The following is a 23473-nucleotide window of genomic DNA, read 5'->3' on the forward strand; positions in this document are numbered from 1 at the left end:
GTCGATTGTCAGATTAAAACAATATCAACACGTACAAAAAGGCTAAAGGATGTTTCTCTTGTTTATTCTTTACTCCATCATAAATTCCAGTACTGAGATCTCAGCAAATAGCTAATATCGGCTGATAAACGTTGGGCTCTGCTAATAATGCATAACTTTGAGTCAGACAAACAACTCGGGACACATAAATTGCACAAGTTAATGCGATGTTTTATTCATGAACCTAGGACCATTTATATATATAAAACACTGTATAAATACTCTATATATTCTACTTCCTTCTTTGACCTCAATAACAAATAAAAAATAATATTTTTTTAAAAAGCCACATGGTTATATTTAACAGGCTGTACAAAAATAAATAAAGTTTGGATATTCTATACAAAAGGAAAAACAAAACAAAACATGGTGTCTTCACAGAAGGCAGGAGAGACTTACTTATGAAGTAGTAGTAGGAGACACGTCCCTCTTTAGGCCTCCACGCACACGCATGTTCACACACACACACACACACACCTCTTTGGTCTTTGAGGAATTCCCTCTTGGAAGGCTGTGTAGACGAGGGCAAGATATGGCTAAAAAACACTATACTGAGGCATTCAGAGAAACTGGGTGTTACAATGTGCCGCTGGCTAAAACAAAAGAATAGAAAAGAAGATGAAGTGCTTCAGGTTTATGATAAATAAATGCAGACTGAAGTTTGGACATGACCATGAGCCATCTTATTTTCCATACCTGATGGGGTGAGCAGTTAGATTATGAGCTATTCTCTTCCTTTTGTCTCTTTATATACTGTGCGATTAAGCTCCTCCCCCATTCCAACCATTATTTATCTGTCCAGCCCAGCTTGGACAACCATTATATACATGCATTAAAATTATGACACACACATACTGTCTGACACACACACAAACACACACACACAGGTGTGACATTGGTATGATAAGCAGCATCCTCTTTTAGGGAAATCAGGAATGTCCATGCGTTCTTCCCCTCAATGGGACGCAAATGAAATGTGCCACTGCTTTACAAGGAGGACAGACAGGCAGCAAGCTATGTTCAGTCCTACTGTTCAACATTTAACCCCCGGATTGATGGAGGGAATGGCTAAATATTGATAGTTACAGTGACAATTGTGGACACACTGAATTCTGCAGCACTCTCACTCTGGATGTAAACATTCATTAGCCTCTGTGGGCAGAAAAGATCAGAGTTTTTAATCTGCTGTCTTTCTGAGTGCTGGTGTAACAGAAGGTTAGATTGCATATGCAGTCCTCAGCAGGCACTCTGATCGCACAGCTCCAGCAGGGGTCGCGGACGGTCTTTGGGGTCACAGCTGTCGTTGGTTAGCGTGCGCCCGTTGTGGTCGATGCAGCGCAGCGCACGTTTACGGAAACCTCGGCCGCAGGTCTTAGAGCACGGTGACCATTCTCCAAGGAGCCAGGAGGGGCAGGAATGGAGGGCGCAGGACCGTGAGGCCAAAGGGCGAAGCTCCTCTGGGCAGTCTCCAGAGGGATGTCCCTGGGAGTCCAGGCACACGACCGCTCTCTGTTGCACACCTTCTCCGCAGGTCTGGGAACAGGGACCCCACTCCCTCAGAGTCCACTCGGCTCCTCCCACCTCTTGGATGGCATTGATAGACTTCCGACGGCCTCCAATGTTGTTGTTGTTGGAGGATGAAGCAGCATGATTGGGACGAGGGGCAAAGTAGCTGTATTTAACCCTGGGCCTCGGGGATTCCCCTACGGAAAGCACCTGGATTGTGAGGGCCTCAGGGAGCGGGGAGAAGCTCCTGATGCGCTCCAGAGTGGCTGAGGAGCCGCTGTAGCGCAAGAGTGCCCCTGGGAGGGGAATGTCCGTCTCCATGGTCATCAGCTTGTAATCACCATTAAGTAAATAGGTTCCATCCTGGCGCCGCACTGCCAAGTAGCTGTTATCGTGACGACTACTGGCTGGAGCACGCTGCTTGATGTCGAGGTGTGTGGCACCAGCAGGGATAGTTACAACATCCTGGTAACCAGGCCTGAAACAGACACAGATGGAGGGTAAATTTAGCAACATATATATTAAAAAAAGAATCTGATACAAGAGTGATGAATATTTTAAGGTCAGATGTCTACCTGGCACGCTCCATAGAGCCTGACACCTTCTTGCAGGTCGAACCATCTCCGCCACACACGCCACACTTATCGAAGCGCCGGTTGGAGCCGATGATACGATCACATCCAGCCTTCACACACTGGCCCTGGACGCAGACTGAGGTGGAATCAGGGCTGCATGGTGTGCCGTCAGCCACCTGGGGTCAGCAGAGAAGCACAAATGGGACATTAAAGTTTTGCTTTGTAAGATTCAAAAGGTAAAAGGTGACTTTTCCATGCTGAGACTGAAACCCAGAGGGTGGGGGGAAAAAGTGCAATGATTAATCCTTTCACTTGGATGTCTGCATGACTTAGAGGACTGTTGAGGGTAATAAAGGGCACTATAAATATTGTTTTTTGTAGCCTTTAGAAACTCTCACCTTAGACTTGAGGACAAAGAAGTATCCGGTCCCCTTGGCCCTGCACACCAGCTTGCAGCGGTCTTTAGGTGAAACTCCAGCGTACTTGGGGACCCACTCGACGCCGTCGCCTGAACCCAGTGACACTTGAGCTGACATGTCATTGTGGGCCAAGCACTGCTCCTCACGGAAAGACAGGCCTGACAAAGAGACAAGGATAAGTCAGCTTTAGTGCTAGTGTATAACCGCAGGCCAGCATTCACACCCAGGTAACGAGTGGGAAGTGAATTATTTCTATTTAATCGCCAAAATTTCTTACCATTGGTGTCTGGGCACACTTCTGTGTTGCATGAGCGGTACTGGATCCTCTTTCCCTCGCAGTATTTTCCCCCATTCTCAGGCACAGGGTTATCACAGGCACGGAAGGAATACTGCACTCCTCCACCACAGGTCCGAGAGCAGTCGCCCCAGGGACCCCAGGGACCCCATCCACCATTAACAGGAGTCTGAAATCAGGGCAATTTAAAAATTATAGCTCAATTGGTCCAGCAGACTAACAGCATGTAGAAAAAAAGTGCTTAAATCAGGTCTGGGTCATACCTGTTGTTTAGCGGCCTGGCTCTTAGTGAGACAGTGCCCAGCCAAGCAGTAGCTGTCATGCCCGCAGGGTGTCCCATCAGCCCATGGGAAGTTCTTGGTTTGGCACACGAGCAAACCATTGGATGTAGTCACAGTGCACCACAGAGCTGCACAAGTGGTGCTCAGGTCAGGGCAGTGCTGGGAGTCTTCACCAAAGGTCAGGCTACACTGATGGTCAGCATCATAGACTGCCCCGGGCAGGGGCTGGGGCAGTGGCTGGGGCTTAACAGGCTTATCCAGCAGACACTGACCATGGCCGTTGTCCAGGAAGGTGGTGACCATTAAGGCGGAGCAAGGAGACCAAGGCTGCTGCTGGTCCAGGTTAGACAGGGTGGAGGCCATCATGTGGGAACCCCAGTGGGCACCGTTGATGCCAGAACACAGCTGGGCATCATCATGAGGCATGTTAAACACGTGGCCTGAAGGAGGAGATGAAATAAGTTATTTAATAAGTGATGCATGTGATTAAAAAGATTTTACATCATGGCCAAACTTTTTTTTTTTTTACTTACCCAGTTCGTGTGCCACTGTAAATGCTGCTTGGAGTCCATCATCCTCAATAATCGAGCAGCTCCTGTCCGGGTCACACACCGTGCCAACATCCGCCATGCCCAAAGTGTCACACGAGTGGGCACCGCAAAGGTCCTAACAAAGCAGAAAGTGGAGAGCATATATTATATTATATGCTCTACATTATATTATATGCTCTACCATAAAACCAACACTCTGACTTACCGTCCTGGTGAAGAGCACGGCCGTGTCGTAGTGCTCCGGGTGGCGGTCGCTTGGAGGATTGTGCTGTCGCTGCCACTTGCAGAAGTTGCGGAGAGTCATGGCAGCGTTGGATGACACCTGAGGACCTCGCTCCTCCTCGTACACCACCAGCAGCTTCACCACCGCCAGGCTGATTGAGTTGTGGATGCTAGGGTGGCGGTAAAGGCGGGACGCCACTGCCATAATGGTCAGGAGGTAAGGTTTGAGCCCCGTGCCGTGGAACTCGGCCATAGACTGGTCAGCCACCAGCATGATCTCCAGATAACGAGGGGTGGAAACAAAACGCCTGGCCCTGTGGTGAGCTGAGAGCAGAGGTTTAATGAGCATTTATTCTGTTAGTCCAACGTTTGCTGCTGAGTTCTGCAGTGTGCAAGTTGCCCCAGATAAACTGAATGACTTCAATTATAAGAAATGCTAGAGGGCAGTTAGTGTCCTAAATAGCAGCTACAGGGACCCGTTATTTTTTTTTTCTTCTCAGAGGGATAGAGGCTCCCAGGAGAGCTCCGGATGTGCCTGGAGCAGCCTGGCTGCCATGACTCAGCGTCACACCACCAACAGCTCCTCCTCCTCGGGGTCCACGCATTCTTAAACTGACCTTCTCTGGTGGAAAATTATGCCAGAGAGAGAAAGAGCGAAGGGAGAAAATCCTTTCTGGGGGTGGGGTGGGGGGAAGAGTGTCTGCCGGTGAGAGTTGTACCAGGAGGCGAGTTTACACGCCTCAGCGATACCGGGCTCTGACTGGCCCCAACCCCCTTCACCCACACTCCTCCTCTTCTTTCCTCTTAAAGTAGTTTCCCCCCCCCCCCCCCCCCCCACACCCCCCCCCCCCCTCCCCCCCCCCCCCCCTCTTTTTTTCCCCTAAAATGTTTTCCCCCCCCCCCCCCACACACACACCACCCCCACCTTTCCTCCCCTCCCTTCCTCACTGGCAGTTCGCTGACAGAGCTGTCAAAAGGTAGTCGAGTGCATCGCGCACGCTGTGCAACCCTGACACATTAACTTTCGCTACATTTACACGTTTAACATAAAATCTAATCTTTGCTCTCTTTTTTAATATTTAAAGCTGAATACTTTTCGTTTTTAAAAATACATTGTTGGGTTTTATTTGCTTCTTTTATGTTGCTGCTCTCCGCATTTCAGCTAAGTCCGTCATAAAAATGAGTAACAGCCTGTAAAATGCGCACAGCATTACCTGTCTGGTCTGCGTTAGGGGCTCCGTGACTGGCCGCTTTTCCCAGATTCTTTGGCACCCTCTCCTCATCCTCGTTGACCCCGCACTTGGAGGTGCTCTCCTCAGCCGAAGCTGCCCGGCCTCTCCGGCGAATCGTATGCACATCTTCGTCCGTGCCCAAGAAATCAGTGGAGGTAAGGGGCTGAATAAAGTACTCTTCGCCCTTGAAGTAGAATCCTCCCCTGAGTCCATGGCACAGGTTGAGCGCAGCGGCGGAGCGCTCATCCCCGTTCACCGTGCCCGAGTAGAAGCAACCCGGCTCGGCTCCGCTATTGGGTTTCGGTGTCGGTTCAGACACTGGAGTCCCCACGATGTGGAAGACAAAACCTGGCGCCAAAAAGGTCTGGTCAGGCTCTAGACGCAAAACCAGCTGCATGCCAAATACGTCCAACCGGTACACCCTCATTTCCGCCTCCTTCTCGCTCTCCTCCGCGGAAAGAGTCCGCCACGGTTCGGTTTCGCTCTCCGACCGGGCCGTCGGGTCTAACCTGACCGGCACAACGGTGCCCTGCTCCCAAGCACCGTGCGCTGCGCAGACGCACAGAGCGGCAATTAAACTGATGGAAATGGGTAAAAACGACATCATGGAACTGTGGAATCCGACAAGTGGAAAGATAAACTGAGAGTTAAGTCTTTACAATGAAGAAGTAAATCCTTTAAAAATCCACCATGAACTAAAAAAAGGTCTTTGAACTCCCAAAACCCAATATTACGCACACGTATATAAATCTAAACAAATAACTAAGAAAAAAATCAAATCCAGTGCAAAACCAATTTAAAAGTTATGTGCAGATTTGAACTGTTGCAAAGAAGTCCGTTCATTAAACGACAATAAGGGCTGTAAAATCCAACAGGTCGCCTCTATCTCTCTATCTCTTTCTTTAAAATTGAGATGTCTCCGTGTCTAAATCTAGCTGTCAGGTCAGAGGCAAGTCTTTGCTCTGCAGGACCGTCTGGTCTGTTCTGCCTTCTGTCAGAACTGAGCCGGTCCCTCCTATTTATCCCCATATCCCGGGACCACCCCTTTCCTGAGGGCCCTTTGATCTGAGTGGGGCCGAATCCCGTGCGCAACGAAAACGCACCAGCGACCTGGAGCGTTGCCATGATAATCAATCATTGTGGAGGAGAGAGCTCTTGGCAGAGGAACTTTTCTTCTTTGGTCCGTGCTTATCTGTCAGAACAGTTACTCTTAAAGCCCCTCACGGTATCATTGCTGTATGTGGGTTATATTAGCATTCACCTTATAATATAGACTTTCGAAGAATTTCACTGGAAACGTCTTTAGGCCCCTTTTAGTGTATACCTGATAAAGCTTTGTTATAGAAGCGGTGTTCTACTTTCTCAGAGCTGTATAACGTTCATTAGACGTTAATCCGTTTCTAGCATGGCGAAGTGTCACTGCAGCTGAAGAAGGGAAGCTGGGGAATGGGAACAATATCGTGCTGGCCTGGGCTCCAGAAGCCGTACTCACCTTTTCTGTGCCAAGCCGGCTGTGGTGCGCCGTGGCCAGGTTCCACCGCTCTGCTCCCCGGGGAGAGGGAGCAGAGAGGGGCCGCCGAGGTCTTAAGGTGGAGCGGTTCCTCCACTGTGCTGTTTCTGCACTACAGCCACGGCAGGCACAGCCCCAGCCCTCGGGCTCCTTCCCCCGCCCGTACCGACTGCTGATCTCCTCTTAGACACAGGAAGAGTTTACGCTGGAGTTTCATTAAAAAGTAACTGGCAAAGCAAGGTTCCTGTTATCTACAGTCCTTGCAAGACACGTCAGAAATGAATGAAAATAGCCCGCATACATCTTTTTAAAGAAATCATCAAAATAATTATGCAATTTTTAAAGGCAAACATACTGATATTACCCTTAAATGTTTTAAGGTTAGATTAATGTTACGACTTTAAAGACACGTGTGAAATGATTGAATTAATTGTTTTGGACCAAATTTGATAGCTCCTACATTGCTTATTCTCTCTCTGTATCTATTTTTTCTGTTTGTTGTTACTGTTGACTTATAGAAGCAAACATCAGTGATGAGTGTGAATGGACAGATTGTGGAATTCCACCTTAAAAGCAACAGGTTCGAAAAAAAGAATAACTGTAACTTCGGCTACTTCCAGTAGATGGCAGGTAATTGTTCAGGAATGTCTCCAGGCAGTTGGAGAAATTTTCCATGACCCCATAAAGCAACCATAAGCGTGGCCGATAGGTGGTGCTCTTGCATCAGAAATGGGGTGAGCTGCCGAACGCGAGGGGGCAGCCTTCCCACATAAACCAATATGAAAGTACTGCGTAGAGAACAGTGTTTGTGCTTTAGGGTGCTGCTTATGCAACGCAGAAAGTTTATGAGATGATAAATGTTCAATAGAAACGGGAGATAAATGATTTTCAAGGAAAAACGTGAGGTGTGAAACTTTTCACCTGAAACAGCATTAATTGGTGATCCAGATGGGCTTTCGCCCACTTAAGCCAGATGCAGTGTAGGAAAGTCAACAGTGTAGCTTGAAATGATGTCAGAAGTGAATAAATGAACAAATTCACCAAAATCCTATATTTTATTGAGTAGTATTGAAAGAAAACAAACAAACAAAAAAATGAATCTGAGAGATATAATCGTTTATTGTAAAATAAATGCTCATTTTGAATTTGATGCCAGGAATATGATTCATAAATACTGGGACTGACCGATGTGGTGCATCAGTGCTTGGGGAAAATAATTACTTAAAAATAAGTCACATAATAATTTCTTCTGTTAGTTCCAGTAGATTTTTCTTTGTGTACAGCTGACCTGGGCTGCTACTCTATATTCACTGCTCTTTGTGGATTTAGCCAGTTGAATTCAACAAGCAGATGAGATGTGATATTCAGTTTCAGGAGAGTTATAAGGCTGATCTTCAATCCCTGGACATTATAAAGCTAGTCTAAAGCTAATTTAAAGTTAGAATTAAGCATCATCGTATTAAATAGAAATCTGCTACCCGAATATAACCTAACCTGGACCATGAACATGATAGCCTGCTCTGTAGCAGTCTAGCTTAAGCATCACTATAATCTTCTCTATATGGTACTGCCAACTAACCAGTTTACCATGCAGGAAGCAATGCAATGCTGCAACATGCAAAACATTAGCTCATTCCACAGAAGTATGCATTAGCCCACATTTTACATCGAATTGCTCATTAATTGAACTCACAACATCTTAATTAACTTAAAGTGATTTATGGATCATTCTGGGCCACTTTAAGATCTGTGTGTAAGTGTTCAGAAGCTCAGACCAGTTTCTCTAGTTTTAAAGGAAAATGATGCTTCATTCGAGCTGTTAGTTTGGGCCAGATGCACTTAATGGGTTCAGATCTTGATTGTACCTTTGAACCATGGTGTAATATATGCAGAATATTTCTGGGCATCATTGCAAGGTAAGCAGGGTGTTCCTTGCAAAAGACGTCATCTGGAAGCGGGATACAATATTTCAGAGCCTGTATATATCAACCACCATTAATGGTGCCTTCACAGATGTGCAAGTTATGTGTGCAATGTAATAAACTAGAAACTGGTAACGAGCCAAATCTTCCCTTTCACATAAAACCTGAAGGATCGCAGTGATTTCTAGAAAGACTGTCAAGTTTTTACTCGTCCATCAACAGGACAGATTTTTAATTCACTTTGGTTGTTTCTAAACCGACTGAGGCCCAGAGACAGTGGGAGTGTTTCTACATGTATTTTTACATGGTAGAAGCTTAACTTGCATGGTTGGATGCACTAACAATCTGTATTCAACAATGGATTTTAGACATGTCCTAAAACCATGTGGTTTCTACAACTGAATCATGGCTCTTGTTTTAAACCTGAAGTGGTTACTTAAATTACTTTACAACAGTCCAGCTTCAGAGGTCAGAGTAGTATGTCCTTAAAATGGATCAAATATCTATAGTAGAGTATTTGTCATTCGCACATTTTTTAGTCTAGTTTACTAAATCTGTAATTGGAAGACAATATGTTATTGACTCTACCATCAGGTATATACACTGATGCCATGACAAAAACGACACAGACACAAAGACTTTTAAATATATAGATTTTATATACATATATTCATGTGGGTGACTAGAAAAGAAAACACTATATTCTTACAAAGGAATGATTCTGCACAGTCATATTCCTAAGTTAAATAGTAATTTGATACAAAATTACTATAATAAATAAAACTCATCTCATTGCTTTTTTATTCACACATACCAGTTATACAAACAATAAATTACAAGTTCAGTGCTGTGTTTCTGTCATTCAGCGAGAGGGGTTTTCCCCACAGGAGTCAGAGTCGGGTTGTGTGTGGAGTCTGTGTCTGCGAAGTTTATGGCTGAAATCTGTGCAAATGATGGATTATTTCAATGTGACTGCATGTGTACATTACTGTTACAACATGGCTGAATACTAACACATATGAATGATCTATGCATTGTACAAACATTGTCTACATTGCGTAAATAAATGTGAATGTCTGAGCGGCAAAGAGAAAACATTTTAAGAGTGACCTCGGTCATGTCATATCACCAACTTCTTCCCATGCTTTGTTTTCTCCTGCACAGATGCCAGATGGGTGAGGTTGGTCACACAGGAAAATGTAATAGGTGCCAGATACTTTAATACAATTACAGGAAGGTATTTTTTTAAGCCCATTAGATATGTAATTAACTTTACTTTGTTATAATAGGGATTAAATATTATCAACAATAAGTGAGGTAATTAAAGTCCTCGGTATTAAATTCTTATGGAAACATTAATGCTGTTCATATAGTGTTACCCCAAAATGAATATTTTAAGGGGTTGGTCTATTTAAATTAAACAAAAGCTTACAGTAGATTAAGTATTAACTAGCAAGGTTTTGCCTAAATGAATTGTTTTAATATCTATTTGCCAGGTGCTAAGCATCAGTCGTCTTGGAACAGCTTGTTAGCGTAGTTTAGCATTCAGACAGCAAACATAGGCAAATTTGAATACAACTTTACACTCCAGTTTATGTAAAACATGAATAAGAATGGTATAATGACATATTTTTTTACTTTAGAAATGCCAGTGTGTGTATTTTTAATCTTTCTTGAATGTATTTTTGATCTACAATTAGCATAAAGCAAGCCATGCTAGTTTTGTGCGCTACTCTGTTTAAAAGATGCCTATGTGTGTAATTTCACAAAAGACAAGTGTTTTGTCTTTGTTTTCTTTTTACAATTCAATGACAATTTCTTTTTGTACAATCAGTGTTTACTAGCTAACATATAACAATTTCTACGGTAGTTAGTTAAAATAGTTCCAATGACATTAATGACAGCTGAACCTGGAGTCAATATAAAATTTAAAAAATAAATTCCCAGGCGCCTTGACGTCCACTTATGATCAATAATGGGTTGACAACCCTCTTAAGGTACTACTCCCACTAGGGCTTAAATACCTGGAACTCTCCAACATTTGATCTAAGAACTGAAGAAGCCTCTCAGATGAGAGATAAAACATATTTTAGAACTTAAAGAAGTCCAGTCACTTTTCTTTACAAGCTCCTTAGATTCCATATAAAATGCTACCATTTGCTGAATTAAAAAAAAAATCTGTCATCAAACTATACTTATATTTTTGGTGGAAACACCAGACAAGCTAAGACCTCAGACACATAGACCTATAAACTGGTCAGTAACCCCTTGGCAACCGCTGGGCACAGAGGAAAGATGCGAAAATGCGTTGCCAAGTGGATGCTGGAGGTTGCTGGCTGTTGGTCACAAAGAGGGCACTGTACAGGGCACTTGTCGTTACTTGGGCACTAGCAAATTGCTGCACTTACCTGTAGTTTTTGTGGAAAATGTCAATTTATAAACTGTCTGAGCTGTCGTGAAGCTTAGAAAAACACCAGTACAAACCAAAAAGGTAGAACGTTTGCCTTTACAGTAAAAGTTGTGCCATACCACTACAACCAACACAAATTTGACTTTGAAGGTGAGCAGTCTTTGTTTTTGCTTTGCATTGCACAGTTTCACTACTTGGCAAATAGTTTGCAAGTGTTTGCAAATAAGTCAGCAACTGGTTGACAGCGGCTTTAGCAATTGATTTCACAGCAACTGTTAGCAACCTTCAACAACCAATCACCAGCTGTACATACACAATACATATCATTCACTGGCAACTGGTGGTTGCCAGATAGTCTCCGACTGGTCTTTAGACTTGTGCAAAGAGCAAAAGGTTACTGACGAAAGGTCAGACATTAGCTTTTAAAAACCAGCAATCAGATTGAACAATTTAATCCTTGTTCCAAAGGACTTTTTTGTGACATCAATATATTTTTGTATGATGGCCAACTTCACCCATCAGTCCTGAAAAAATGACTTGGACAGCATGTAAAATGAGCAAAAGAGTAAAATGTGATGAAAAAAAGAATTGAATTGCAAAAGGACAATAATGACTGCATTACTATTTCTCTTGCTGTCGTTGCGAGTATCCAGGGCACACAATGTCATATTAGCATAATTTCCTAAACAGATAAACAGACAAACAGGCATTAACTAACACAAAAAATACCCTTTCAGCACCAGTATAATGACTGACATATGTGGAGCTGAGAGTGAAGAAGTTTCAAGACGTAGTAAAACATGTTCACGGTATATACTCAATGTGCTTAAAACACAGGACTGGGTAGTGGCACATAACATGCTCACACTTACACACTGCACAGGCATTAAAACCAAGCATTGTCCCAGACCTGTGAGTCACTATCATTCTCCATAAATATTAAGGAGTGTCATGGTCACTTTGCCTCTTATTCAACTTCTTTTTTAAGATGCTATGCTGCTGTTGCAGTGAACGGGTAGTTGTAAAAGTCAGTAGAATCAATACTGGTGTCTTTAGGATAAACTTTCTTCCTATGCTCATTCTGAGTGAAGTGATCACTCAAAAGTTGTCTTGACCTTGGTACATTTGATTAAATATAGAGCTTTAACACAATGTATCATCGATGTCTGGGTTTTCACGTTTGTTCTTGGTCATCGAGCCAATCTCCCCATGTACCTTCAGCTGGAAACTGTATTCATGAGCTATCTGTTTGTGTTTTTGGTTGTCAGTTGGATCTATCAAAGAAAGACGCAAATGCCTGAAGTCAAAATATATGGCTAGCTGTGATCTGTCTGCAGCTACAGTAATATGGACATTTCAGTCACATTTTTATAAGCAAAGAACCTTTGATTGGAAGACTATGGACCACTATTTAACAGAATGGAAGCCTGTTTAATGGAAGAGACCTTTTTGTCGGTCAGGGCTGCCTTCTGTGAGAGACACTAAAATGTCGAATGTACAGGAGATGACAATCTAGGTTCATGACATGTGGTGTGAAAGTTGTGTGACTGATGATGAGATGAGTAACGAAGGCTTCCCTTGGTTGGGGCTCTTGTCTTAGGACAAAAGACGATTTCCAAATTCCCACAGTGAGATGAACACATGGAATCATAAGAAGACACGACACGCATGCCATTACAGGGCAACACACACTAGACCTCCAGAATTTGGAGACTGAAGTAAAGACAGTTAGTTATTTGTCCATGTGGCATGCAACTTAGCCATGGCAGGGCAACAGTCATCACTCTCATATCAAAACTGTCCTCAATTCTGCATAGCTATTGTTATTCCAGGTAATTCCTCTGCCATATGGTCAGGTACATCCATGCCAATCTGCCTCAGAGTCTCTTTGGGTCTATTCTGGGTGCTATCTGACAACATTCACTGTCCTGTTTAAGGTTCGACATTTTTAATTCATTGGTTCGTAGTTCTACATCCAGCACTTGAGACTTTAATCAATTGACACTTTCCTCTTGCCGCCTCAGCATTTCTTCACCAGACAGTGTCTGAAGGCTGAGGGGCGGGCACCCAGCACACATCTTTTAGACAGTTTCCCATCCCGGTCCTTACACTGCACTGTCCGGCTCTGCCAGCCAGTGTCACAAGTCCTGGAGCAGGTCATCCACGGCCCCGTTACCCACTGTGGCCCTGGAGCCGGGGTTGAGGGACCTGGAGCTGTGGATGGCCCTGGAACAAGAAGAGGAGGAGCGTAGGAAGACAAAGTGGTCCTGCTAGTGGTAGTGGTGGTGGTTCTTGTCGTAGTTAACAGTGTTGTAGTTAACTTTGGATTGGGGATGAGAGGAAGTGACCGTGGCTGTGGATTTGTCCGACGGGGCATGAAAAAGCTATAATGGACATCCAGAGGCTTTTTGGCATCTGTAGCTAGAATCTGAACCACCAAGGGTTCTTGAAGAGCCCCGGGGCCCATACTGTGAAGCCATTCCTCCCTCTGGCTCCACCCGCTGTAGTTGAGCACAGAACCGTTGAGTGGGATGACTGTCTCAGAGGTGGAGATCATGAACTTGCCATTTAGGAGGTAGTCTCCATTGGGCCGTCGAAGAGCTAGGTAGGCAGTGTACCGGGTCTGGTCCTTGGCCTTGTGCTGACGAACCTTGATGTGAGTAGAGCCTGCAGGGATCTTCACTACGTCAGTGTAGCCCTTACTGTTTGGCATGAGAGAAAGTAGAGGGGTCAGTTCAGTAAATAACACATGATCTTGTCCTTATAAAACTAAAAGCCGTTTTCAGTGTTTAGACCTGCTGTCACATGCTATAGAATCAGAATAAATTTAGGGTGGCTGTGGCTACAATGTAGCTGCCATCACCAGTGTGTGAATGTGTGTGTGAATGGGTGGATGACTGGATATGTAAAGCGCTTTGGGGTCCTTAGGGACTAGTAAAGCGCTATATAAATACAGGCCATTTACCATTTTTACCACGACATAGTTGTTGACATCTTCCATGTACAAACTGACCAGCTTTAAACTAACAGTCCTGCTCATGCATGTATGCAATGGAGCTACGATGCATACAATGCTTTTGCCTTACCTCTTCTTGGTGAAGTTTCCCACCACACGTATGCATCCTGTGCCATCACCTCCACATATACCACACTTGTCAAACTGAAGCTTGGAGCCAATGATGCCATCGCATCCTGTCCGCACACATTTCCCTTTTACGCACACCGAACTGCTGTACGGACGGCACTCTGTCCCATCTACCACCTGAAAACACAAAGTCGCTATCGTGATCAATCGTGTACATCTCCCCCGTCATTAAATACACAGCGCTGTCGTCTAAGTAACTCACCCTTTGAGAGAACACCACATAGTATCCAGTTCCTTTTGCTCTGCAAGTTAGCTTGCACACATCTTTAGGCAGAACTCCTGCGTACTTAGGCACCCACTCAACGAAGGTCTTCACCCCTTTGGGATCTGTCTGGGGACCGTTGCGCACCTCACACTGCTCCTGGCGGAAACTCTTGTCTGCAGGAAAGTGCAGTAAAAAGAGGTTTGAAATTAACGACTACGTACTAATAGATGTGCACTAATAGCTTATGCATTCTTAAGCTGTCACGCTCACTTGGTGTTGGGCACGGTGTTACACTGCAAGACCGATAGATGGCCCTCTTTCCTGTGCAGTAGCGCCCGTTGTTCCGTGGTGGTGGGTTGTTGCAAAGGCGCTGGGCAAACTGCACCCCACCCCCACAAGTTCTGGAGCACGGACCCCAAGGACCCCAAGAACTCCAGCTACCGTGATTGGACGCCTGGCAGAGGAGCGAAAGGAGTAGAGAGGAGAGGGAAGATGAAAGAGGCAAAAATGACAGCAGAGGAAAGATCAGAGGGTATAAAAGATGAAGGAAAAAAAGGAGATGAGAGAGAACAATTAGTGCTTATCAAACATGCTAGAAGCCGGAGTCGGCCAAATCACGTGTCATAGGAAAAGCTGTTTGGAGAGAGATCTGCGATAAAGCAAAATGTGACGTTCACTTTGGAAAAGAGACGGGAAAAGATTGGAGACTATGGTCATGTGATAATAGCTCTTTTTAAAAGCCACTCGTTAGGAGGTTCTATCTGCGGTCAGAGCTCACATGCTTCCCCGGAGGAGCAGCCTGAATGAAATTCTTCAGGTAACATGACTATTTTTTTGTGTCTTTCCAACCAGCCTTACAACTGGATAAGTAGCTCTTTGCATTTTATGAGACAAACTCGATCGTGTAATCCCCCTATTTCTTTGGAAATAGCTTTCCATTTAATTCCACTGCAGAGTTTTATGGCACTTGAACCAATTCTTTCCACAGTAAAAGCTATGCAATCTGCAATCATACTTCAAGAAATACGGAGAGGTTAAAAGATCCCAAAGTCTAAAATACAGGGAGTGGGTTTAAGCTTGCTCCGAGCAGGAAACTGCTCGTCATATAAGCAGTGAAAATGAAATGACTCAGAACTTGAGCCACATCTAGCCGTGCAGCCGTCTGCCAAGGATCCAGTCGCTCTCGTCAAATGTCATGTGACAAACAAACACAAAAGGAGAAAATATTCTCCTTGCTCCCAATCTTTCTTTTTTGGACATTCCCTCTCTTTTCCTCCCCTGATGCACACACACACACGGGGTCGACAGTCTGCCAAGAACAGATTGGATCCTTTAACTCATGAAGGCCAAATTCAATTTGGGCCTGTTTGAGTAAGGCCGACGGAACAAATAGCACAGATCAGCAGTGTCTTGAATACAGCAGACCACACAATGAAGGCCACACAATGAATTTGATCTTTTGCTCGCTTTAATTTTTTTTTACTGACCTTCTACTTCCATGCGCTCTCCAAAGCACCCCTGTGTGCTCTACATATGAAGTGTATACTTTTTCTCTTTGGACAAACTTGTTTTTAGGAGACAATGTGGAAATGAGATCCTAAAATATCAGCTTGCGAGCTATAAAAAGAACTCTATTTCTATCGACTCCCTTTTGTCTCTCCTGACAAATTCCTTCTGTCTCTGCGTCTTTTACCTTAGACTCCAACACCATCCATCCATCCCTCTTACCGAGTAGTGCTTCTTGCGGGTCTTGTCCACGCACTTTCCCTGCAGGCAGATGCGACCCTTCCCACAGGGCGTTCCCTCCACTGCCGGCAGCTTCTTGGTCAGGCACACCATCTGTCCCTGGCGAATCACTGCGCACCACAGCCGCGAACATACGTCCATGCCCGGGCACACCGTGTACTCAGGGCCGAAGGCCAGGCGACACTGGCGTACGGCGTCGTAGCTCTGCCCCGGGAGCTCCTCGGGGCCGAGGAGGGCCTGGCGGGGCGAGTCGAGGAGGCATTCGGCTGTGGAGGAAGGAGGTGTTTTTAAAGATCTGTGCCGTGCATACTGTTTGTGCACTGGTGTACGAATGCTTCTTTCAGTTGACAGATAAACTAGGCCATTATGACCTATCACTCAATAAAAGTGCTGGAGCAGCAGCACATGCTGTCAAGCCTTAAATCATGCTGTTGGTACATGAAATACGCCGAAATCCATGGAAACGCTGAGCAAAAAGTCAGCAAACTGTGGTGCTTTATGGTTGTCATGAATAAAACTGCCTGATCAAACTGGAATGCAAAGCATGACTCATCCTGATCTTTGGCTGCACTGCAACTGCTCTTTAAAGAACTTAACAGGATTGTAAATAAGCCTCTATTAATAGAGATTATTGCTTTGCTTGGTAGTAAACAGCTCTCAGTGATAGCTATCACCAGTCAAATTCACATGGATGCAATTTGGAGGTGGCAGCCTGGGAAAAGTTCTCACTTTTAGAAAGAAATTACAAGCATTGCTGTCGTGCATCTTCTCCCACGCTCACCGTTGCCGTCGTCGAAGAAGTCGGTGATGGTTGCTGAGGTGCAGCGGCTCCAGGGTTTGGAGGCATCGATGGAGGTGAGAATGGAGGACATGAGCCGCTTGTCGCTGTTCACTCCGAAGCGCTCTTCGCAGAACTTGGAGTCGTCGTGGGACAAACCAAGCAGGTGACCTGAGTCACAACGAGAGAGGACATTTTTGTTTTTCCCCCTGAAGGACTTGTCTCAGATTTGCACACGCAGCAAGAATGAGAAAAGAAAACACACCTAATGTTATCAGTGGTATGACATCAGGGAACACTGGTGTGAGATTAATCAGCGAGAGGAAGACAGAGTGCTGACAGATGTGCATGTGCAAGCCCTGGCTTGTTTACATCTTTGTGTTGCTGTGTGTGTGTATCCATGCCTACCTATCTCATGGGCGACGGTAAATGCGGCGTGAAGCCCGTCGTCCTCGATGACGGCGCAGCTCCTCTCTGGAGAGCAGATGGTGCCGACGTCCGCCATGCCCAGCGTGTCACAGGAGTGGTGGCCACAGAGGTCCTGGACAAAAAAATACTGCACATTTAAATCAAAAGCTAATAACAAATAAATAACGGGCTTCATACTCAATCTCAAGATATGAGGTCTAAGATAATCTGTAGTTCATCACAATTAAATGAAATATAAGTAAAGCTACTTTGAAACTCTGGATCTCGAGTCTGCTCCAGCATAGAAATCATCCACTTGCTGAAGAAGCTAAACGGTTGGCTTGTTGCAGGGACCAGTCCTCTCATGCTGGGGGAGGAGAAGTTACGAGTGATGTAGGAGGAAGCTCCATGAGTTCAAAAATGCCCTTTAATCTACTGGTCCCCGTGTACTCGCCGTAATCAACGCTTCACCAGTGTCTAGCAAAGTCCCTGCTTATTTTAGGAATGCTGTCCTCCGACCACTTTTACAAAAAACCAAAAAAACCCAAGGTTGACCCTTCTCTCCTCTTGCCAGTAACAAACCCATCTCAGAATTACAGTTTATTGCTCAGATTTTAGAGAAGGCATGTCTTTTATCTTCCTCCTCTCACCCCAACCAGCTGCAGCAGATGGCCCCGCCCCGCCCTGAGCCTGGTTCTGTCAGCGGTTTCTTCCTGTTAAAAGGGAGTTTTTCCTTCCCACTGTCGCCAAAGTGCTTGCTCATAGGAGGTCATATGATTGTTTGGTTTTACGTCACTCTTCTTCACTTTCCAAAACCAACACGCTACCTATGGGGCTACAGAACGAAGCCAACTGCATGTTAAAATACCCCACTATACAGACTATAAAAGCATATTTACAGCTTGATTTTGTTCATCGTGGATAGTTTCCAACTCTACAACTGTATCGTGGTTGAACTATTTTTTATGGTGTGTCGACACAGGCCAATGTCACCTGCAAGGCCTCGCGCCCGCTAGCCACTGAGCTGGGCCTGGTTTATGGTGTTGTTGCGTTTTCCATTTTGCTTTCACTGGAATTATTTGACAAATAATATGGATTGCTGTTTGGTGTAGGCCGTTTATGAAGTCTTTTGTCCTCTTGTCCAAATATTGTGAATCATTACACCAACATGACGGGAGGCAAAATGCTGAAGGTTTCAAAATGAGAAGCTCAGATACTAGTCGCTACTCCCATCTTTTATCTACAGTCTATGGCAAGAGCTACAGGTGTCGTTGCGTTTCCCATTTCAGTCACCAGCTACCTGTTTGAACCAAAGGCTGTATAGAAGAACTTCTGCTTCTCATCTTGGATAGAGGGCAGCTATACTGGTTGTACCTCCAGATGGGATAGTTAAGGTATTATTGTGCAAGTGTACAAGGTGACTTCCAATTATGGTGGATGTATCTGCAACACAACACACAAAAGTTTCAGTAAGTCCCAGCTGTTCACAATTTACTTCTAATGTCTTTAACCACAACACAATATGTTAATTTCTCAAAAGCTGTTGTTAAATCCAGTGTGCTGACTGATCCAGATTAAAGATGTGCCTGTCATTGTTCTTTGGCACCTTTCTTCAAGCTAAAATGATTTTAATACGCACTTTTTTTGCTCTCCCTGCTCACTCTCTCCTCCACCATCTGTCTGTCTGCCTTGCCAGAGTACACAGTATTGATCTTTGTTTTGATTCCCACACATGTCCATGCAGATGATGCCTCAGGCGGCGCTGCCTGGCTGCACTGAGTGCTAAAATCAATCGGCAAATCGTACCGTTCCATCAGTACAAGCAGGCCTGCACATGAGCCAGTCCAACGGGACATGCTTAAAAAATATGCGTTCGGCACGTAGTTGCACATACATATATGGAGACTGAGATTCATGCATTTCCACACACGCGCAGACACACACATGTCCCATGGAGAGGATGAATTGTCATGTTAAATGGTGCTGACAGGCCTGCTGGGTCGTGTGTGAGAGGCTCTGTGGGGAGGGTGTTTACCCGTTCCGGGCCGATCGGTTTGGAACAAACTGCCTTGTGTTCTGCACTCACACACATGACTGACTGGGTGGGACCTGCTCGCACAGAAACACACACTCAGATAGCTGTAAGTGCATACAATTAAGGACATGGAACATATATAGCATTTTACTGGAAATTCACAATGCACACAGATACAGGAAGACCGCATGTGCTTTTGCCAATTAGCTGCTGGATGAAAGAGGAAGCAAACCATGGCTGATTCTGACTGCACGGACGGCTAACTAGAGCAAAACTGAAGTTTCTGCCTGTGTGTGGAAAGGCCTGAAAACTACAAAAGGAAGCTTGTTTATTTTGCTCAGAAACGGAGGACTTATAGAGAAGTTAGCCTTCATATTTTGGCTTTCTCTTCTCCCCTTTTCCCATACTCTTTCACCCCGCTGCGCTTTACACCCCTTTTCCATTTCATTTATTTATTCATTCATCCCCTCCCAGATATTAATGTGAGAGCTTTTTTTGTTCCGCTCCTTTTTTTGTGTACATGCCTTTCATTGATATAACCCAGTGTAACAAGCGGGTGAAAACTTGGAATCTCCTGTTTGATAAATAGTGACGAGTGAATAATACAGGAAATTCCCCCCAAAACTGAGCATATTTTCTACTTCTTCCCTCTGCCAAGACTTCCTAAACTCGCTTTCATTCGAAGGCCTCTGCAGACATGCAGAGAAAAAGAAAAGCAGGGCGGGTAAAGAAAAATAAGTTCAAGAATCACTCACAGCTGGGAAAGGATGGAGGATTGCCGGAAATTAAGGAGAAGAACTGAGAGGACAAGGAGTTACGGCAATATTGGCAGAAATAACAGGAGAACAGGTGGCAAGCTGGCTGCAAAGGTCAAGAGGCGATCAGAGCAGTGTGTCAGTGTGTATGTGTCTGTGTGTGTGTGAGGTACAAGACCACTTGCAGTCTAAGCCGAGGCTAAACAAACAGTTGGCTAGACCCAAACACACAGAGCAGTCCCTCTCGCAGAGAGAGTTCAGCTCACTTTGTGAAACCTGCTGCAGGTTGATTTCCAGCAATCCTAATTACAAACACTGACCGTAATGGTTCCGAATGATTCGCCACCAGTGAGTAACGCTGACCAAAAGCTGACACATATTCGTCAAAAGGTAAATAATAACCATTTAGTAGGTTACTCTTGTCCTTTATAGTCTTTGATATGCACAAAATGAGACTATTTTACAGTCATAATGTTCATTATTAGTAAAAGAAATGTCCTTATGTATTTAGATTTTCTTGAAAATAGGATAAAATATAAGAAGGAAGGAGTGTCCACTTTAACATATGACCAAACACCTTTGAAAACTGACATTCACCCCGGCCTTAGCTGATGGTTCTTTGCGCTAAGTACAAAAGATTTGCAACCACATTAAAGACTTTCAACTAAGCAGTTGAGATACTTTGTAATGAGCTTGTTAGCATGTCTAAAATGACCCCAAACATGTGCATGACCTATCTAGCAAGGCTTTGCCTCCAAAATTCTTACATCCCATCAGAAACAGACTCGTCTCAACGGTTGCTACATTTTTCTCACCTGATTTTAGATCCATTTAGATCCATTACCTTGAGATTAATGGAGACATCCTTGAAAACTTTTGACTGAAGAATGTTCAAATGCACCCAAATGATTCCTTACAAGTAAACCTTTACTTTCAAAGTCTAGGAAGAACTACTAGAAATGTCTGTGTGTCATCAGTGTAGATGGATTTGACAATGTGGCAGCACTTGCACACTGAACAACAGTGGTCCCAGTAATGATCCTTGGGGAACGCCATAGTAAATCAAAGAACAGAAGCACTTCAGTTCTATACTTTAAAGAAATAAATAACCAGTATGAGGATGCCATAGTCCCTGCTTTTGAAGGTGGCACACAACAGCGAGGCAGATAAGAGTTAAGAAACACACATGACGGATTAAGTTGCACTTGGTGCAGTTCAAAAGAAAAACTGCTTATCAGTTAATGAGAAAATAAATAGTTTGGTGGAGTGAATAAATGGAGTTATTTTTAATTTGTTGTGTCACATGAATTGGCCTTTAGTCCAGAATCAAAGGAAACTTTAGGAAATGACTGCAAACAGGAGTGTGTTTTAAAGTCACCGATGCATCTTGAGGGTGAAGAGGGCGAGGTTCGTTTGTTGGCATGGGACAAACCAAACTCCTGGGCTAGTTATGTAATGTCGACAGACAGACATGGGGGGCGGGGGGTTGCGAGGGGGTCGAAAGTTTGGAATCTAAAAGCTGTCTGCAGGTTGTCAACATATGCCAGACGAAGTAAAGCACATGTGAAATATCAAGAGCATTGAAAACAAATAGAGTAACTGGCTGTGACGGGGGCGAGGGCTGGGAAATGTACACTTCAATGTATGGACGCTGGAGAGGAGTGGAGGCAAGTGCACAGGAAAGGGGTGAGGGGCTCCAAACTATACACATGTTTATACTGCCAGAGGGCAAATGACTACAACCGTGTGGAGGGAATAGATGGTGTAATGTGTCTCTACGTCGAGCTTTCTCACTGGCACATGAGGATTAATGCTGTTAAGACATTTATCATACAGTACTTTCCCCTAATATATGCATTTATCTAACTTGTTGTTGTTTATACACCACTTTCCATTTAATCATTAGTTGTTATTAATCTCTGGCTCTCTTCCACAGTGTTTTTTTTTTCTTGTCTCCCTCCCAATAGCCGTGACAGACGACTGCCCCTCCCTGATCCTGGTTCTGCTGGAGGTTTCTTCCTGTGAAAAGAGAGTTTTTCCTTCCCACTGTCGGCAAGTGTTGGTCATAGGGTGGGAGCAATATTGCTACAAATGTTTGAAGTGAGTGAAACCCACCCCCCAAATGGCAACATGAACACGTATGCACGCCAGTATATCCACAGTTTTGCGCTCATGCTTTCCTTATAGTACTGCTTTGTCTACTGTACACAACACAGCCAAACACACACAAAAGTGTCCAAAGTCCCGTTCAATGTAGCCGTTGTATTATTCTTGTGCTGGTATGTGTGGAACTGGGTGACACGGCCACACGGGTCAGCACACTGCGGGTACTGGGTGTTGGAGTAATTGGACCCAACCACAAAAGGGGCCCCCGTGCGATCTGGCCCTTTCGTGTGGGAACAATGGAGCGGCCTGACTCTGCGGTCACTGTGAGCTTTGGCTCTACTTTGTCGGACGGCAATAATTGGGCTCTGCATCACAGTTTTACTCTGAATACACAGATGAAAGATTTTCACATGAAAACCAGCGTCCTCTTATTATTTGATACCTCTGACATTCGGTGAGATGGAGCTTACAAGGAACAAAGCCACATTCGAACTTGTCTTTCCCCGTGACGTTTCCATTTGGCCTACAAGTTCTGTTCCTGAGAAAATAGTTCTTCTTTTTCAAGGCAGAAAGCAACAAGGTATGAAGTAATTGAGGCCAATCAAGTTATTTTCTTGCTGGCACCCCCTCAGTTAGTGGAAACATTAATAGCTGCATTCTGTGTGTAGAATTTGCTCAATTCTTATGCAACAATTGACAGCAAAATATTCTTTCTCACGAAGCAGACATTTTTCATGATGTCAGCATCTTTTCACTCTTTGCAGCACCTCTGCAGCAGTGTGGCCCTGCTTGTCGACCTGTCCCATAACAACTCTAATAGCCAGAAACTTCTCTTTGGCTTGTTAAAATCACGACCCACCAAAAGCTAGGTCATGCATTACCTGATTGTGCTAATGCTCACCGCACACATTAACCGCATTTAGCAGCGACTGGGCTCATTTGTCCTGCAGAGGTGAGACAGATAGAAATCAAGAACCCACCTTATGAAGTTCATCGGAGGACTTCGTTATGTTACGGATGATTAAAAGCACTGCTGGGAGGCTGAATCCACTGTATGACCTCCAGGTTCAGCAGTGAAGGTGAGATGGGTGTGAAAGAGACCCAGAGACAGGTTTGTGAATAATGCAGGAGCCGTGAGAGGTGACACTAAAATATTGTGCTGAGTGATATAGTGAGGATCATATTGGAACTATGTTATTGTACCTTTAGGTATACAGTGGTTTGTCACTTGAACAGTGGAGGGAGTACAGACTGACTCAAAGCTTTATCTCACATCACATGGAATGACATAAAGGTTCAAACTTGTACACACACACACACACACACACACACA

General features: G+C 44.5%; 2 protein-coding genes across 2 annotated transcripts in view; both read right to left on the reverse strand.

Annotated features, from left to right (window-relative positions):
- Nucleotides 1-356: 356 nt before the first annotated feature.
- On the reverse strand, nucleotides 357-6098 carry adamts1 (ADAM metallopeptidase with thrombospondin type 1 motif, 1). Its single transcript, XM_005730932.2, has 8 exons — nucleotides 5103-6098; nucleotides 3872-4212; nucleotides 3649-3781; nucleotides 3098-3555; nucleotides 2817-3003; nucleotides 2519-2697; nucleotides 2121-2296; nucleotides 357-2023 (listed from the first exon to the last, which is right to left on the reverse strand). Exons 1-8 carry the CDS (start codon nucleotides 5725-5727, stop codon nucleotides 1276-1278), a joined length of 2847 nt encoding a protein of 948 aa, XP_005730989.1. The 5' UTR covers nucleotides 5728-6098; the 3' UTR covers nucleotides 357-1275.
- A 3134-nt stretch (nucleotides 6099-9232) lies between these two features.
- Nucleotides 9233-23473, reverse strand: part of adamts5 (ADAM metallopeptidase with thrombospondin type 1 motif, 5 (aggrecanase-2)) — a 17356-nt gene continuing 3115 nt past the window's right edge. The window contains exons 2-8 of the mRNA XM_005730933.1: nucleotides 17245-17377; nucleotides 16840-17007; nucleotides 16041-16324; nucleotides 14583-14766; nucleotides 14310-14485; nucleotides 14049-14224; nucleotides 9233-13664 (exon numbers count right to left, since the gene is read on the reverse strand). Coding sequence (XP_005730990.1) covers nucleotides 12983-13664; nucleotides 14049-14224; nucleotides 14310-14485; nucleotides 14583-14766; nucleotides 16041-16324; nucleotides 16840-17007; nucleotides 17245-17377 — 1803 coding nt within the window. The 3' untranslated portion in view covers nucleotides 9233-12982. The remainder of the gene's footprint in view (nucleotides 13665-14048; nucleotides 14225-14309; nucleotides 14486-14582; nucleotides 14767-16040; nucleotides 16325-16839; nucleotides 17008-17244; nucleotides 17378-23473) is intronic.

Source organism: Pundamilia nyererei, unplaced genomic scaffold, assembly GCF_000239375.1.
Source record: "Pundamilia nyererei isolate P.nyererei 1_Seehausen unplaced genomic scaffold, PunNye1.0 scaffold00040, whole genome shotgun sequence".
Lineage (NCBI taxonomy): Eukaryota > Metazoa > Chordata > Actinopteri > Cichliformes > Cichlidae > Pundamilia > Pundamilia nyererei.

What these genes read in the sequence shown, in the direction of transcription:
- adamts1 (XM_005730932.2), bottom strand. Translation starts at nt 5,727, where the DNA reads ATGATGTCGTTTTTACCCATTTCCATCAGTTTAATTGCCGCTCTGTGC. An exon ending in CCCTAACGCAGACCAGACAG is followed by an intron (nt 4,213 to 5,102) that starts GTAATGCTGTGC and finishes CTCTGCTCTCAG; the next exon opens with CTCACCACAGGGCCAGGCGT. An exon ending in TCTTTGTCCTCAAGTCTAAG is followed by an intron (nt 2,297 to 2,518) that starts GTGAGAGTTTCT and finishes TGCTGACCCCAG; the next exon opens with GTGGCTGACGGCACACCATG.